Raw genomic sequence first — 18,433 nt, 5'->3', positions numbered from 1 at the left:
AGATGCATCCTGCAAACAATGGAGTGTCATAGTTTAGTTTCTTGGTGATACATAAATAATGGTGCATCTTACAGTATTAGATTAGGAGAACTATAGTGATATCTCCAGAAGGATAAAAAGATGTGCAAGGAAAGAAATGTAATTATAGTGGTTCATGAATGAACACGACATATAGCCATAATGAGGTAAATAAGCATTATTGGAATATAGTCTTTACAAAAATTGTGATATTACCATATTGGGAGGATGAAAGAAGGAAAAGTAGGGCATGAGTGGTATAAAATAGTCAATGATTCATCTTCCATAACGGGGAGTAAAAATATAGCATCTAAAATCAATACTTAAAAAAAAAAGCAATATGAGTACATTATTTAGAAATATGTAGGTAAATACCAGAAGAAGCAACTGAGATTCTGAAGGAGGGATTCAGGGATGGGGAAAGTGGGGTAGGGAATTGCTGGAATTTTTTTTCTGTTGTTGTTGTTATAAACCTTATGGTACTGTTTGGCATTTTAAATCATGTATATGGAGTACTCTGGTTTGGATGGAATGAAAAAAAAAGGAAGTGAGGGAAGGAGGGAGTAATTTGGGAATTCTCCATGGATCCCAGCCTTGAATCAGGACGGCTGGGGACAATGCACCTTTATGAAATCCGATTGATGGGAGGGGAAACTGAGCAATTTGAAGTGGCTCCCATTAGGGGGAGATTGAACCCTCCTGTAGTGGGATGGTAGATCCTGCCAGGAGAATTTTGTTTTCAAGTCCTGTGCTCCTTTAGAGGCGCTGACTTCTCAAAAGAAGGAGGTGGCTCCCAAAAGCGGCTTCACCCAGGCCCTCCTGGGGCTCTGCTCTCTGCAGCCTTGGAGCCAGGGATACAGGCTGGGGTGGGGTCATCACAGTCTGGCAGCACCGATCTGTTCTCTCAACGTGCCTTGGGCACCGGCTGGGAGGGAGCAGCGGATGCATCCACTCCACCTGGTGGAGGAAGGGAGATTGCAGCCCGGAGCCCAGGATTTTTGCAACAGTTTCCCCATTGGGAAGAACCACTACTTTGCTACTTGGTTGTTACAAACTAGTCCTCAATATCATCTTCCTTTTAATTCAAACACTCTGGGGGCTTCCTGGGGGCTTCCTGGGGGCTTCCTGGGGGCTTCCCTGGTGGCGCAGTGGTTGAGAATCCGCCTGCCGATGCAGGGGACACCGGTTCGTGCCCCGGTCTGGGAGGATCCCACATGCCGCGGAGCGGCTGGGCCCGTGAGCCATGGCCGCTGAGCCTGCGCGTCCGGAGCCTGTGCTCCGCAACGGGAGAGGCCACAACAGTGAGGCCCGCATACACAAAAACAAACAAACACTCTGTGACCAAACATCTTTGATTCCTACTCTGGAGCTGCTCCAGCTATCCACTGCTGTATAATAAAGCCTCCCAAACCTAGTCACACCAAACAACCACTGTCTGTTATGCTCTAGGATTCAGTGAGTCAGGAATTTGGATGGGGTTCCACAGGGTTGGCTTGTCTCTCTATTCCATGATGTCTGAGGCCTCAGCTGGGAAGATGCAAATGGCTGGGGGCTGGAACCACCTGGAGGCTCCTTCACTCATATCTAGCGTTTCGGCTGGATGACTTGAAGGCTGGGCTCAGCTGGGATGGCTGGCTTAGTGCCCCCATGTGACCCCTCTTTGTGGCTTGGGCTTCCTCAAAGCATGGTAGTCTCAGAGTAGTGAAACATCTTACCTGGTAGATCAGGGTGCTAGGAGTGAATATCCCAGTGAACAAGGCCAAAGCTGCCTGTCCTTTTATGACCCAGTGCTATGGACTGAACGTTTGTGTCCCTTCGAAGTTCGTTTGTTGAAATCCTTATCCCCAGTGTGATGGTATTTAGATGTGGGGCCTTTGGGAGGTAATTAGGTTTAGATGAGGTCATGAGCGTAGAATCCCATGATGGGTTTAGGGACCTTATAAGAAGACAAATAGGTGACCAGAGCATGCCCCCCCGCCTCAGCCAAGGTAGGACACTGCCAGAATGTGGCCATCTGTAAACAAGGAAGAGGGCTCTCACCATACGCCAAATCTGCCAGCATCTTGATCTTGAACTTCCCAGCCTCCAGAACTGTGAGAAATAAATGTTTGTTGCTTAAGCCATCCAGTCTGCGGTATTTTGTTATAGTGGCGCAAGCTGACTGAGACACCCAGCCTCCGAAGTCCCACAGCATTGTTTTCCCCAGACTCTATTGGTCAAAGTGGTCTCAAGCCTGTCCAGATGAAAGGAGAGGGGACATAGAGTGGCCTCTGAAAGGGAATTTGCAGCCATCTTTGTAAGCCACCACAGAAGTCCAATACTATTAATCAGAGCAAGAATAATTTAAAGTATTTTACGCATATATCTGTTCATTGGGTAGATTAACGAGGAAGCCAAAGCATTATGACAGTTAAGAGTCTGGGATTAAAGTCAAACAGAACTGAGTTCAAAAACTGGCTCAGCCATTGAGCTGCAGGACACCACCTCACTCCTCTACACCTCAGTTCCCTCGCTGGCCAAATGAGTAGAGTAATATCTCCTTCATAGGCTGTGTTCATTTTTGTTTTTGTTTTCGAGGATTATGCAGGATGGCACATGCAAATAACTTATGCCACAATAAGCATTCAGAAAATGTTAGTCCCTTTTCTCTAGGTTATTTCAAAAGCTAAATTTCCATTATTTCTATTATCTCAAAACTTTTTAAAGATTACCATTGCAAGTCTTTACAGATATATGGAAAAAATAGCTGCCTTTCCTCAGGGGACAACACTCCCATTCTTTGAGGGAATTGTCCAACCCCTTGTCTCCAACCATGCTGTCCAACAGGAGCTGCCATCTTCTGCCTCCTGGGTCACAGTGATAGATCGGGGAGTGGACAAAAGAGCCAGACTGGACCAATCATCACACTCCCCACCTTCCAGGCCTTAGTGATTGCTCTGGAGGAGGGCATATGACCCTGGAGGATCAATCACACTCTTGAATATTTGCCCTCTTTTTCCCAACTAGCTGTCAGGGAAGTGAGCTCCCATGTGTATCTGTGATTTTCTGATGGCCAGGATCCCAGCCTTATGGAGAAAGCCAGTTCAACAGCAGGAGGTCACCGTGGACACAGGAAGAAACAAATACAAAGAAAAGCAGGGACTGAGAGGTACAGAGAGAGTCCTGGACCCACCCCTGAGTCCCGTTGCCTGGAGCTGTCCCCCTGCAGCTTCCTGGTAAGACAGCCCATCATTTCCTTTTCTCCTAAACTATTTGATTTGTTTTCTGTCATTTACAACCAAAAGAATTCTGCATAAAATACCACCCTGATTTATATATTTTTTATTAAAAAGTTAAATTGTTCATAAACTCCAGTACTTTCGCTGCTATAGGGAAACAAATAAATGACTGTGACACACCTCCCAAGTGATAAAACCCACCAGTGTGTTGAGAGCTGCTGACTTGAGTTTCCTGCAATTCATTCCAGCTTAGATAGATGAAATTGATTCACTGAATGATGAAAGTTTTCAGTTGGAGCACCACCTCCTTTCCCATACCAGCCACCAGATTTTCTCACCTGTGGGTTCTGTTCTCACCAGTATGACCCTGGTCCCTGCCTCCGGCATTTGGCCAGGCTCAGAGCAGCTGACATTGCAAAACCCAGCTTGCCCCAGGCCCCAACAGAGGAGATTAGAGATATTTGCCCTCAGGGAACTGGGAAAAAAAGATCCCTTGAGAGCTGTGTGCTTTGATACAGTTTATTTCTCCTCTAATTGAGGAGTTGGCTTTGGAAAAAAACAGTTCCGGTTAGAATATAAATAAGTGATGCCTCTAAAAGTAGAAAAGAATCTTATTGAGAAGCTAACTTTCAGGAGATAAAAGCAATCTTTAGTTTACAAAGTGAGTTTCCCATCCCAACTCTAAATGACTTATCTTTTTTTCTTGGAAAGAAAAACAAAATTTTTGCTTGGGAAAACACATGTCCTTTGTCAGTTGGAGCTGAATGACAGAAGCAGCCCATGTGGTAGCTTCCCAAGCCTCATCAGACTCACTCACATTGGTTTAAGCACATGCAGTCACTGGATGCAAAGTGTGTACTGACCTCTGGGAGAGCTGTAGCATTCTGGGTGCCAGTCGGGATCTGTCAGTTATTACCTCTCTTACTTACAGATGAAAAATGAGTCCCAGTTTGGGAATTCCCTGCTGGTCCAGTGGTTAGGATTCAGTGCTTTCACTGCCGGGCCGGGTTTAACCCCTCGTTGGGGAACTAAGATGCCCGCAAGCCACGAGGTGTAGCCAAGAAAAAAAAAAAGGAAAAAGAAAAATAAGCCCCATCTTGAAAAGACATGGAAGGTGACAGTTTGGAGAAAAGTCAGATGGCAGCATAAACTTGTATGAGAATTTGAAATCTCCTCCAGTCCTTGTGAATTTACCTCTTCCTTGTTCTTTTAAGCTCTATACACAATTTACAACGCTTGGTGGGCAGGAGGGGAGCTGGTTGAGGAGTGGGGAGGAATGACCTTCTTCTAGCTCCATCCTGCTGCTCTCCAAGAGGAGGGAACGCAGGTCTATTTGGTTTGAGTCTACCTTATGGATCAGGCCACGTTTACTAGTGGGCTAGGTCACTGCACATTCACAGGTTCTGTACAGCTGATTGGCCTCTTTTCCACGGCCTGCTTCCCAAAGCCTGAGGCAAAGTGTTGATATGACCCTAACATGACCCTTTCTTTCTCTTTCTTTCTTTCTTTCTTTCTTCCTTCCTCCTTCCCTCCCTCCCTTCTTCCTTCCTTCCTTCTTCCTTTCTTTCTTCCTTCCTTCCTTTCTTTCTCTCTCTTTCTTTCTTCTTTCTTTCTTCCTTCCTTCCTCCTTCCCTTCTTCCTTCCTTCCTTCCTTCCTTTCTTTCTTTCTTTCTTTCTTTCCTCCTTCCTTCCTCCTTCCCTCCCTCTCTTCTTCCTTCCTTCCTTTCTTTCTTTTTCTTTCTTTCTTCTCTCTTTCTTTTTCTTTCTTTCTTTCCTTTCTTCCTTCCTCCTTCCTTCCCTCCCTTCTTCCTTCCTCCCTTCCTTTCTTTTCTTTCTTTCTTTTTCTTTCCCTTTTTCTCTTTCTCTCTTTCTCTTTCTTTCTTTCTTTCTTTCTTTCTTTCTTTCTTTCTTTCTTTCTTTCTTTCTTTCTTTCTTTCTTCCTTCCTTCCTTTCTTCCTTCCTTCCTTTCTTTCTCTCTTTCTTCCTTCCTTCCTTCCTTCCTTTCTTTCTTTCTTCCTTCCTTTCTTTCTTTCTTCCTTCCTTTCTCCCTCTTTCTCTCTCTCTCTCTCTCTCTCTCTCTCTCTCTCTCTCTCTCTCTCTCTCTCTGGTGCTCTCCTGTCATGAAGCTGAATTGGAAAACTTTACAGTTTGGCCACGTGACTCTCTCCATTTCCTCTCACATGTGTATCAGGACTCTCTCTTTCTTCTTTTCTCTCTTTCTTCTTTTAAGTCTTGGTGGCCAATGAGTGTTATATTTCAGACTTGGACTTTATTGGAGGGAATGGTCATTTTTCAGGCTCCAGTGGACTGCACCCACCTCACACTGCCAGAGAACCATCCAGGGTTGATGGCTGGTTCTCATTCATTGTTTCCCATTTGTTCATCAAGAATCCCACAGAGCAGCAAACCTGCTCTTTCTACCTGCGTGTCTTGCTCTTCTTGTCCATTGGCAGGGTGTGTGTGACAGAGATCCCAAATAATATGTACAAGATAGATAGACATTCTTCTTCACTCACGTAAAGTCTGCTTTGTCATGGCAGCCTTACTCTACAAAGACCTCGGGGCTCAAGCTCCTTCTAACTTGTGAGTGCCCTGTCCCTAGAGTGTTGCCTTTGTCTCCATTGTCTAAGTGGGCTCACCTTTCCATCTGTGCTCCAACTGGCATGGAGCAAAATTATGAAATGTACCAGGGACATGGAGGATGAGTCCCTTCATCTAAGGCAGTGGTCAGCAAACTACAGACTGCACGTAGGCCATGTTTCAGAAAACCCAGTATTATTGGAACATAGCCACTCTCATTTGTTTAATATTGTCTAATGACTGCTTTCAAACTACAAGGGCAGAGTTGAGTAGTTGCAAAAGATATAATATGGGCCAAAATATTTACTATCTGGCCCTTTAAGAAAAATTTTGCTGGCCCCTTCTCTAAGGGCATGATCTGGAAGCTGCCTGCTTGACTTCTCACACTCCATTGATAGACCTTAGTCACATGGCCCACACCTAGCTGCAAGGAAGACTGAGAAATGTAGTCTTTAAGGTAGGCCATTGGCTCAGTTAGATACGTAGTTATTACTAACGGGAAAAGGGGGAGAATGACTATTGGAGGACAACCAACTATCTTTCCTATGCTGGGTCATGTGTCCTTCGGTCAGATTTTGGTGCCTGTTATTTTGAAATTCTTGTAAGCCAGGTTCCTGATATTCACTTATAACCGTGCTGATTTCTTCTGTCATCTCTGCCTTCCCTTCCTCATTGGGATATTTTACTACAGCAGAAGTAGAGTTCCATTCTGACTTCCCACTCAGAGTCATCTTCTTGAATGCCTGTACTTTCAAGTGTGGAATAAATGCCTGGCTATGTCAGCCTCTCCTTCACTTCCACTCACAAAGTCCCTGTTGGCATGGTTACTCCCACTTCACCATTCCACATCTTCATCAGAACTTGGTCCAAAGCAGCAATTCCCCTCCACATCTGGAATGGAAATCACTTCCCAGGAAAGTTAGGAACTTCTTGTACCGTTGATGGTGGGTAAGTAGTAGTCCTAATAGATGTCCCAATAGATGAGGTCCCATCCACACCATTCTTGTCCTATCTCTGGTCCCCTTTGTGATCTAGGCCAGGACTTTCTTCCATTCTCTCCATCCATGACAACTCCTCCTGGTGTTTCACTCTCAACACGCAAGCCCTCAGCCTTGAGGATTTCTGAAGCAGGCATGTAGTTTCTTAACACTCTTCCTTCCTAATAGGTCTGCCTCTTTTAAATACCTCCCCAAGGCTATATCCAGTCTTTAGTTCCAGCACACCACCTTGGTTACATCCATGAGATCATATTTACCACCCTGTGTTCTGGCTTCAACCTTGGATTTGCTCATGACTCATGAACTGTCTGTACATGAGTACAGAACAACTATGGATCAGATCTGGGGCAATTTTTGAAACTATTATATGCTATGTGAGTAACATCTAAAAGAACTCAGGGTTCCCAGCTCACAGAAAGGAAGACTGGATTGTTGCCATCTTCTAACAGTTGAGGGGGCTGTCTTGTGGAAAGAGGGAGTAGAACATTTCCACAAGGTTTCTATAAAATTTGACTATTTTTTAATGCTATTTTATTTTATTATTGTTTTGTTTCTGTTTGTTTGGTCTTTGGCCATGCCACATGGCATTTGGGATCTTAATTTCCTGGCCAAGGATTGAACCCATGACCTCTGCAGTGGAAGCACAGAGTCTTAACCACTGGACCGAAGGGGAAGTCCCAAAGTTTGACTTTTTAAAACCAATGAGTGGGCTTCCCTGGTGGCACAGTGGTTAAGAATCTGCCTGCCAATGCAGGGGACACGGGTTCGAGCCCTGGTCCGGGAAGATCCCACATGCCGCGGAGCAACTAAGCCCATGAGCCACAACTACTGCGCCTGCGCTCTAGAGCCCACAAGCCACAACTACTGAGCCCACATGCCACAACTACTGAAGCCCGTGTGCCTAGAGCCAGTCCTCTGCAACAAGAGAAGCCACGACAATGAGAGGTCCACCCACCACAACGAAGAGTAACCCCTGCTCGCCGCAACTGGAGAAAGCCTGCACACAGCAACGAGGACCCAACACAGCCAAAAATAAAAACAAATAAATAAATTTATATAAATAAATACATAAATAAAACCAATGAGCAAGTATTACTTTGGTAAAAAAAAAAAAGACACACACAGGAGATTGGACTTGTTCTGAGTATCCCAGAATGGCAAAACTGGGATCAAAAGTGAACCCTTTTTGATGCAAGATCAAAAAGAACCTTCTAAGAAGTGGAGCTGTCCAATATGAAATGGGTTGCACAGAGAGGTAATGAGATTCTTGTTTGGATGGTATTCAAGTAAATGATGATGACCACTTGATTCCAAGCAAAATGGGGAGTTTGACAATGTGGTTCTCCTAAGCAGCATCCTCTTGATTTCAGAGTAAAAGGGACCTTCTCACATTAGCTCAGGTTAGAGGGGATCCTGGAAAGAATTCAGCTCTCATTGAATCAGAGGAAAAGTTGAGCAACTAGGCTGTAGGAAGGGTGGGAATGAGATCAGCTCCAAGTCAGGCCCACTGTGGTGACTCAGCTTTCAGCTGTTTCTTTTTCTTTTCTTTTCTTTTTTTTTCCAGTTTGAACTCTTTCCCAAGAATCTGAAAGACCATTGGCAAGACTGTAGCTTTGCCTCTCCTGAGTCAGGTATTCAGTACTTGTTCCAATCAACCATGGTCATGGGGGTGGAGTCTTGTGATTCAAACATAAAAGCATGATGACAGAGATCATCCATGCAGTGGGTATAAAAATTCTCAGAAAAGTTGGGAGGGGCAGATACCCTCAAAATGATATATAGGGTGCTGTCCAAACTCAGGGCTCACTAATTCTGAGTCAAAAGTAATTTCAAGCAGATGATGTTCTTCATGGAGTTGTAAAGAGGCCAGGACTAATTCATAATCAGCTGAAGGCACATGACTGAAATAAAGTGAGGGGTCGGGAGAGATGAGATCAGCGCCGTGGGAAGAATCGGTGGAAAGGGAGTAAATGTGGCTCAGTGATCAACTCACAGACTTGGTGGGTTGCCTACCGGGACGTGCATTGTCTAGGACAGAGCTACCCACAGGCTGACTTACAAGTTACACAGCACCTGTGTCAAGGCAGGGTTTTTTCCCCATGCAGTTTTTAAAATATATTTGTAAATTTTAGAATAGTTTTAGATTTACAGAAGGGCTGCATAAATAATACAGAGTTCCTATAGATCCCTCACCCAGCTACTGTGGTATATTGTCACAACTAATGGACCACTATTAATACGTTTTTAACTACACTCCATACTATATTCAGATTTCATTAGTTTTTCCCTAATGTCATTTTTCCATTCCAGGATCACATCCAAGATACCTGTATTCGTTTCTTAGGGCTTCTGGAACAAATTACCACAAATTTGGTAGCTTAAAACAACAGAAATGTATTCTCTCTGGAGTTCTGGAGGCCAGAAGTCCTAAGTGTGTAGGCCACACTCCCTCTAAGGGCTCCAAGGGAGAAGCCTTCCTGTCTCTTCCAGCTTCTGGTGGCCCCAGGTGCTCCTTGGCTTGTCACCATGGGGTGGGCTATATCTTGGAGCTGATAATGCTGATCTCTGCCTCCATCTTTATATGGCCTTCTTTGGGCATCTCTGTGCCTGTGTGCCTCAAATTTCCCTCTCCTTTCTCTTATAAAGACACCCAGTCATTGAATTTAGGGCTCACACTAAATCCAGGATAATCTCATTTTGAGATCCTTAACCTAATTACATCTGTAAAATCCTATTGCCAACTAAGGTTACATTCACAGGTACTGGGGGCTGACACTTGGATATAGCTTTTTTTTTTTTTTAACATCTTTATTGGAGTATAATTGCTTTACAATGGTGTGTTAGTTTCTGCTTTATAACAAAGTGAATCAGCTATACATATATATATATCACCATATCTCCTCCCTCTTGCTTCTCTCTCCCACCCTCCCTATCCCATGTCTCTAGGTGGTCACAAAGCACTGAGCTGATCTCCCTGTGCTATGCGGCTGCTTCCCACTAGCTATCTATTTTACATTTGGTAGTATATATAAGTACATGCCACTCTCTCACCTCGTCCCAGCTTACCCTTCCCCCTCCCCATGTCCTCAAGTCCATTCTCTATGGACATAGCTTTTGGAGGGACAAAATTCAACCCACTACAATACACATTTTAAAAAATGTATTTTATTTATTTTTGGCTGCATTGGGTCTTCGTTGCTGCATGCGGGCTTTCCCTAGTTGTGGCGAGCGGGGGCTACTCTTTGTTGGGGTGCACGGGCTTCTCATTGCAGTGGCTTCTTTTGTTGCAGAGCATGGGCTCTAGAGTGCAGGCTCAGTAGTTGTGGCGCATGGGCTTAGTTGCTTCGCGGCATGTGGGATCTTCCTGGACCAGGGCTCGAACCCGTGTTCCCTGCATCAGCAGGCGGATTCTTAACCACTGCGCCACCAGGGAAGCCCTACAATACACATTTAATCATGTCTCCTTAGGCTTCTCGGGGTTGTGACAGTTTCTCAAACCTTCCTTGCTTCTAATGACCCTGCCAGTTTTGAGGATTACTGAGGATCAATATTTTGTAGACTGTGTCTCAATTTGTTTGCCTGATGTTTTTCTCATGGTTAGACTGGGGTTATGGGCTTCAGGGAGGAGGACCACAGAGGTGAAGTGCCCTTCTCAATACAACATATCAAGGGTATGTGTTATCAACTGGACTTACCACGGACGAGGTTAACCATGACCACCTGGCTAAGGAAGTGTTTACCAGACTTCTCTACAGCAAAGTTCCTCTCTTGTTCCCCCATTTCCATACTGTACTCTTTGGAAGAAAGTTACTAAGCATAGCACACACTTAAGAGATGGGGAATAGGCAGAACACTCTATGACATAAATCACAGCAAGATCCTTTTTGACCCATCTCCTAGAGAAATGGAAATAAAAACAAAAATAAACAAATAGGACCTAATGAAACTTAAAAGTTTTGCACAGCAAAGGATACCATAAACAAGACCAAAAGACAACCCTCAGAATGGGAGAAAATATTTGCAAATGAAGCAACTGACAAAGGATTAATCTCCAAAATTTATAAGCAACTCATGCAGCTCAATAACAAAAAAACAAACAACCCAATCCAAAAATGGGCAGAAGAACTAAATAGACATTTCTCCAAAGAAGATATACAGATTGCCAACAAACACATGAAAGAATGCTCAACATCATTAATCATTAGAGAAATGCAAATCAAAACTACAATGAGATATCATCTCACACCGGTCAGATTGGCCATCATCAAAAACTCTAGAAACAATAAATGCTGGAGAGGGTGTGGAGAAAAGGGAACCCTCTTGCACTGCTGGTGGGAATGTAAATTGATACAGCCACTATGGAGAACAGTATGGAGGTTCCTTAAAAAACTACAAATAGAACTACCATATGACCCCGCAATCCCACTACTAGGCATATACCCTGAGAAAACCATAATTCAAAAAGAGTCATGTACCAAAATGTCCATTGCAGCTCTATTTACAATAGCCAGGACATGGAAGCAACCTAAGTGTCCATCAACAGATGAATGGATAAAGAAGATGTGGCACATATATACAATGGGATATTACTCAGCCATAAAAAGAAATGAAACTGAGTTATTTGTAATGAGGTGGATAGACCTGGAGTCTGTCATACAGAGTGAAGTAAGTCAGAAGGAGAAAAACAAATACTGTATGCTAACACATATATATGGAATCTAAGAAAAAAAAATGTCATGAAGAGATTAGTGGTAGGACTGGAATAAAACACAGACCTACTAGAGCATGGACTTGAGGATATGGGGAAGGGGAAGGGTAAGCTGTGACAATGTAAGAGAGTGGCAGGGACATATACACACTACCAAAAGTAAGTTAGATAGCTAGTGGGAAGCTGCCGCATAGCACAGGGAGTTCACCTCTGTGCTTTGTGACCACCTAGAGGGGTGGGATAGGGAGGGTGGGAGGGAGGGCGACGCAAGAGGAAAGAGATATGGGAACATATGTATATGTATAACTGATTCACTTTGTTGTAAAGGAGAAACTAACACACTATTGTAAAACAGTTATACTCAAATAAAGATGTTTAAAAAAGTAAAAAAAAAAAAAAGAGATGGGGAGTTATGCTTCACTCCTTGAGTGGGGAGCATTTGCATAAATTATTTGGAATTCTGCTATTGTCCTTGCAATTTTGCATGCATTCTCTCATATGAAAGGCAGGTTTCATGGACTCCAACCAGAGTTCCATGGCCTTTTCCCGATTCCCCTTAGAGAATCTGAAATGCAGGACAAATCATCTGAGGAAACAATTCTCTGAAGAGTTTTCATTAACAGAAAATGCTATAGGACAGAGCTATTCACAGCATGGACTGGTGTGGTCCACATCTGCTTCTAGATCTATAATAATGTAAATATCGATATTGAAAGTGACATTCAGAAACTGCATAGCAATTTGACAGAGTAATCTTATGTGTGTTGAATGTAACAATAAAGATGCCTTTATTATTATTATTATTTTCCCAGTAATTCACTTGTATTATCCTTTATACAAGTAACGGTCTAGGACGAATTGGGGGGAAATGGTCTTCAGCACAGAGTGGACCCCACTGGGTGTGGCCTAACACAGGCTCTGGTGTTCCGGGCTGCTCCCTTCTCCACACCCACTCTGCATGTACCCCTCACTCCCAGACATCAGAGTGAAGCCCGGACCCACCAATGGGCTCCTGTCTGGGCCTCATCCCACTGAGCTCATGACAGTGACCTTCCCTACAGGGCATACTGTTCTTACCTCCCCCCATCCCCCCGGCAGGACAGCCCCTCTGTGGTGCCCCCAGGGGCAGCATCTCTGGCTGCTCTGAGCCTGTCTGTGGTCAGCTCTATGGGCAGCCACAGCCAGCCCTGCCCTGGAAAGAGCCAGCCCTGCTCTCACCATGCTCTGGGCATCCAGCCCTTTCCATGAGTGAAGCTCTTTCAATTCCTTTTGCTCATGGTCAGGCACATGCAGGGGGCAGCAGAGGGCAGCAGGAGGGGGACAGGAGTCTCCAATTCAGAAAGGGCTTCCAATGTAGACTTTTACTAATTTCTCCAAATGAGGTCATTCATATAGCCATGTGACTGAAAGGAGTCCATGACCAGGCCATCCCGCCAGGGCTTAATTTAAAATGATAAATACCGATGGCAAATAGGCACATGAAATGATGCTCAACATCACTAATTATTAGAGAAATGCAAATCAAAACTACAATGAAGTACCACTACACACCGGTCAGAATGGCCATCATTAAAAAGTCTACAAACAGGCTTCCCTGGTGGCGCAGTGGTTAAGAATCCGCCTGCCAATGCAGGGGACATGGGTTTGAGCCCTGGTCTGGGAAGATCCCACATGCCACGGAGCAACTAAGCCCATGCGCCACAACTACTGAGACTGTGCTCTAGAGCTTGCGAGCCACAACTACTGAGCCCGTGTGCCACAACTACTGAAGCCCGTACACCTAGAGCCTGTGCTCCACAACAAGAGAAGCCACCGCAATGAGAAGCCCATGCACCACAATGAAGAGTAGCCCCCACTCGCTGCAACTAGAGAAAGCCCACGTGCAGCAGCGAAGACCCAACACAGCCAAAAATTAAAATAAATAAATTTATTTTTTAAAAAAAGTCTACAAACAGCAAATTCTGGAGAGGGTGTGGAGAAAAGGGAACCTTTTTACACTATTGGTGGGAATGTAAATTGGTGGAACCACTATGGAGAACAGTATGGAGGTTCCTCAAAAAAACTAAAAATAGAGCTACCATATGATCCTGCAATTCTACTCCTGGGCATAAACACAGACAAAACTATAATTCGAAAAGATACATGTACCCCTATGTTCACTGCAGCACTATTCACAATAGCCACACATGGAAACAACCTAAATGTCCATCAACAGATGAATGGATAAAGAAGAGGTGGCATATATATACAATGGAATACTATTCAGCCATAAAATATAAAGAAATAATGCCATTTGCAGCAACATGGATGGACCTAGAGATTATCATAGTGAGTGAAGTCAGAAAGAGTAAAAAAAAAAAAGTATGTCACAAATACCATGATATCACCTATATGTGGAATCTAAAATATGACACAAATGAACTTATCTATGAAACAGAAACGGACTCACAGACATAGAGAACAAGGGAGAGGGGGAGTAGGAGAGGGATGGATTGGGAGTTGGGGATTAGAAAATGCAAACTATTATATATATATGTAGAGCTAAATCACTATGCTGTACACCAGAAACTAACACAACATTGTAAATCAACTATACTTCAATAAAATAAATTTTTTAAAAATGATGAATATATCTTTTATGTTGATTGTTAGTACACTAAATATAGAAGAACACAGAATCTACGTATTTCAAGAAAACTAATTTATGTAAAAACACGCAGTCACATTCAAATATTTGATATATCCCTGGTGGTCTAGTGACTAGGATTTGGCACTTTCAAATATGAAATAAAAATATTAAAATATGAATAAAAGTGGCTTTTTAAATTATTGAACTGGGCTTTAGTTGAAAAAAAAACATCTTTTCATTGTCTAGTGGATAACCTGATACTACAGTGTATTCTGTGTTAATATATACGACAATTTAAATGGCAATTTGTATAATCCTATTCTGGCATTATTTTCACTTTCTAATCTACTAAGAGCCTCAAAAAAATCCATTGGCCAGGCCACATATGGGTGCCCCACAAGCCCTGCTGGAGTCACTTTCCCCTTCCCTCCCTCTCAGGCAATCCTTGCCAGGAGCCACCTCCATCCAGTCTCTGTTGGGGCTTCTCTCCCCAGTTGACCCTCTTCTTGAAGGAAGTTTCCAGTTCTTTAGCTCATTACAGAGTCTGATTCACTGCTTGTCCCCCTGCCTAGCTCAGAGTCCAGCACATAGTAGGTGTTACAGACTAAATTGTGTGCCCCCTAAATTCATGTGTTAAAGTCCTAATCCCCAATGTGACAGTATTTGGAGATGGGGCCTTTGGGATGTAAGTAGGATTAGAAGAAGTCAGGAGGGGTGTGCTCCCGTGATGGGTGGGATTATTGCCTTTATAAAAAGAAACACCAGAGAGCTGCTGTCTCTCTTTGCCATATAAGAGGACACAGTGAGAGTGTGGCCGTCTGTAAGCCAGGAAGAGAGACCTCACCAGAAACCAACTATGCTGGCACCCTAATCTTGGACCTCCAGCCTCCAAAACTGTGACAAAATAAATTTCTGTTGTTTAAGCTGCCCAGCCTGTGGTACTTTGTTATTGTGGCCCAAGCCAAGTAATAAAGTAGGTACTCAATATATATCCCTTGATTGAATAAACAATACATAAACCCGGAGTGGACAAACCACTTACACAGGATTCATTCTTTGCAAGGATCCCTCTTTGCTTCAATCCCCTTTGATTTCTAGTCTTTGACAAAAACCTTAGACCTTCACAGGCCAGCAAGACAAAATCAGTGGCAGTTTGGGTTCTTAGGGTCTGTTTCTTAGCACAGGAGTGGCAAATAGTGTGCCACCTAGAAAAGGCACCTAGAATTACTTGGAGGTGGGCTCATCCAGCACTGAGCTGATATGGATTCTGAAGCCCCTTCTGGATTCAGTGCAAGGAGTCCTGTGATTGATTAGCAATGCCTGTCATGGCTGTGGGTGGGCTGAGTGGAGGCACCTGGACCAATCCTGATTCAGAAGCTGCTGCTTAGGATGCATTTAAGCACAGGCACCTGGTACTAGCATCAGTGCCTTCTCTAAGCAGTGTATTTTTGCAGTCCCACCCTCAAGGGGCTCCCAGCTTCTGCAGGTGCAAGAAGAGGAAGAAGGAGCATGGTGGGTGGAGGAGAGGATGAGTCTGCTGCTCGAGACCAAGGAGACCTTAATTCTGTGCCTGTCCCCTGGATCAGAACAGCTCTTGAACTGAAAGCAATCTGTACATGTATAGCATGGCATGCAGGCTGGTGCCTCTGAGAGAAGTTGCAGTTCAATTCCATAAACATTTATTTAACACCTTTCACAGGCCCAACATCATGCTGAGTACCATGAGAGAAAACAGAGGCATTCTGAGTCCTCTCTCCAAGGGGCTTACAGTCTTCCAGGGAATGAGACTGGCCAGGTGATAAGTGTGCAGGTGGTCCAGGGAAGGAGGGCAAGGTGAGTCTTTAGGTGGCTCCATGCCCTAACAGACAGGCAGGGCAGGGGCTGGCACCCGATACTAGGAGACAGTTGTGCAGTCCACATCAGGAGGGTGTCCTGGGACAGCTCAAGGTGAGTTGGGGCAGGGATAGGAGCTGAGTTGGGGGCTGCAGGAAGCAAGGCAAGAGCCTAGCCATGGGGTACAGGAGTCAGGCCAAGACTCTGCTGTGCAGAGCTAAGGGCAAGGACTCGGGCCCTGAGGAAGGGACCCAGGGCTAGCCTGTGGGGGTCACAAGGAGCAAGACCAGTGCCCAGTAGAGCCCAGATCCTTGACCGAGCAGGGTAACTGCTGACCAGGCTCCATATTCCCTCTGCTTCAGGCCCCAGCTGAGAAGCCTGATCCAGCAGAGGTGGGCGAGCAAACAGGGGCCCTGTGGCCTCAGGGACAGATGCCTGCAGTTCACCGCAGCCAAAGCTGCTGGGGAAAGGAGGATAGAGGTGGGAGGAGCATAGGGCAGGATGTGCTGGGTGACAGGAACTCCAGAAACAAAGGCTTACAGGCAGGGAAAACACATCAGATGCCTGACCTACTGGAGCACAGGGACTGGGCTGGGCAGAAAAGGCAAGCAGAGGGGCTAAGAGCAAGTCACACAACCAAGCTCCTTGAACGTTAGCAGCCTAGCAGAGAGATGAAACACCACAGCTTGTGCAACTGGATGGCGGGGATTCAAGTCCTGCCTCTTCCTCTTCCCAGCTGTGCCACTTTAGGCAAGTTACTTGACCTCTCTGGGACTCTGATTCCTCAACTAGGGATACTAATAGTATCTGACTCACAGGGTTGTTGTAGGGACTGATTTACAAAGTATGAAGCACTGAGAACAGTGCACTAACAGTGTTACGTTTGCAAGTGTTACAGCTATGTAGAGTAAAGCAGTCTGAACATTAACCAATATTTCCCAAATTGTTTTCCATGGAATCCTCAACTAAGAGATGCTTCTATCAAAAAGATTCTTATAGCCAAATTTGGAAAATGTCTCCTATTATACCTACATCAAACTGATGAGTCCACAGTAAACAAACAACAAACAAACAAAAAACCCCTAACTTTATTTAGCTTAGTGTTTCCCAAACGCAGTGGATCATGGAAACTTCTGCATACCTTGTGGGACAGTGTTCCACAGGACACCAGTGTGGGAAGTGCTATGGAGGAAGGCAGTGGGGGGGTCTCTGACATAGAAGAAGGGGTCTCCAGGAGAAGCTGCCTGGCAGGGGCTAAACCACAGCAAGATTCTAGCGCCCAGAGAGGAGGGGGAAGGAATCAGCTGAAATGCCAGGGCTGAGGGCCCTGGAGCAGAAGGGAAGGGTGAATGGGGGAGACCCAGGGCAGGGGGGATAGGGAAGAGCAGGCAGCTGTTTGGATACAGAGAGGAGAGAAGAGGCAGAGGTGACCCTGAGAATTCACATTTGGGGAGGTAGGAAATGGGAGAGCAGAAAGGTGGTGACGAGTGGGGCACCCCTCATTTACTTATGTACTCACTCTGCCCACTCACCCTGTCACCCTTCCCAATTTATGACTGAGGTGGGTCTAAGCCCTGCAGCTTCCCCAAGGGGGTGGGCCTGGAGAGAGAGAGATGGGGACAGCTGCTTCCTGGGGAAGAAGAGCCTCCAGAAGGCACAGAGATATTCTGTCCCCACTATGCACAGATCGTGTGATTATAAAATCAACAGCAGTTGTCCAGGGCCTCTAGGGTGAACTCCAGGTCTGTGCTGAAAAGAAGCAAAGGCTGCAGTCTGAGCTCTAGGCCTGGCTCTGCTGGCCACTAAAGGCTGTGCAACTTTGGGGAAGTTGCTCCATGTCTCTGGTCCAAACGTCATCTCTAAGTTTGGTCCCCAAGACCCACTTCCTCCTCCCTTGGTCACATCAGCCACAGCCATGACACTTCTATCCCTTGCCCCGGTGCCAAAGGCCTCTGCTGGGAAATCGGGCTTCCTGCACCCCATCACTGTCAGGGTCCCTACGCCCCACGGCCCAGGTTCTTACCTTTGGAAGGCCTGGCGGCAGCACTGGTACACCTCAAAACTGCTGCTGCTGAGGGTCATGTTCAGGAGGGACACACAGTCGACCTCAGCCCCCCGGGGCATGTAGAGGATCCCTGTGCAGGGAAAACAGCTGGTGGGCAGGGCCCAGCCCCTCACTACCCTCCAACCCCACCCAAGGACTTCCAGAGAGGCCAGAGCCCCAGTGCCTGGCCCTGGACCAGGGCCATCTGGAGAATCAGGGCTCTGAGTCCTGAGCCCACCAGGCCTGCACTCACTTGCCATGCAGGTATTCACCAGAGACACACAGGCCCCCGTGCAGAGCACCCGGAGCATGATCTGGGAGAAGCTGCTCTTCTGCTAGGGGGCCGTGAAGGCTGCAAGAGGACAGGAGTGCTCAGGGCCAGGACTCAGCATGCCTCTCTGCCTG

General features: G+C 45.5%; 1 protein-coding gene across 1 annotated transcript; it reads right to left on the bottom strand.

Moving 5' to 3' along the window:
* Positions 1 to 290: 290 nt before the first annotated feature.
* On the bottom strand, positions 291 to 18,355 carry LOC131752072 (sodium/nucleoside cotransporter 1-like). The gene is made up of 5 exons (XM_067029980.1): positions 18,282 to 18,355; positions 18,008 to 18,119; positions 2,059 to 2,109; positions 1,734 to 1,890; positions 291 to 975 (listed from the first exon to the last, which is right to left on the bottom strand). Exons 1-4 carry the CDS (start codon positions 18,337 to 18,339, stop codon positions 1,878 to 1,880), a joined length of 234 nt encoding a protein of 77 aa, XP_066886081.1. The 5' UTR covers positions 18,340 to 18,355; the 3' UTR covers positions 291 to 975; positions 1,734 to 1,877.
* Positions 18,356 to 18,433: the final 78 nt, after the last annotated feature.

The sequence above is a fragment of the Kogia breviceps genome, chromosome 3 (genome assembly GCF_026419965.1).
Source record: "Kogia breviceps isolate mKogBre1 chromosome 3, mKogBre1 haplotype 1, whole genome shotgun sequence".
NCBI lineage: Eukaryota > Metazoa > Chordata > Mammalia > Artiodactyla > Physeteridae > Kogia > Kogia breviceps.
The sequence above is the reverse complement of the archived record's forward strand: the minus strand, read 5'-3'. Positions and strand labels throughout refer to the sequence as shown.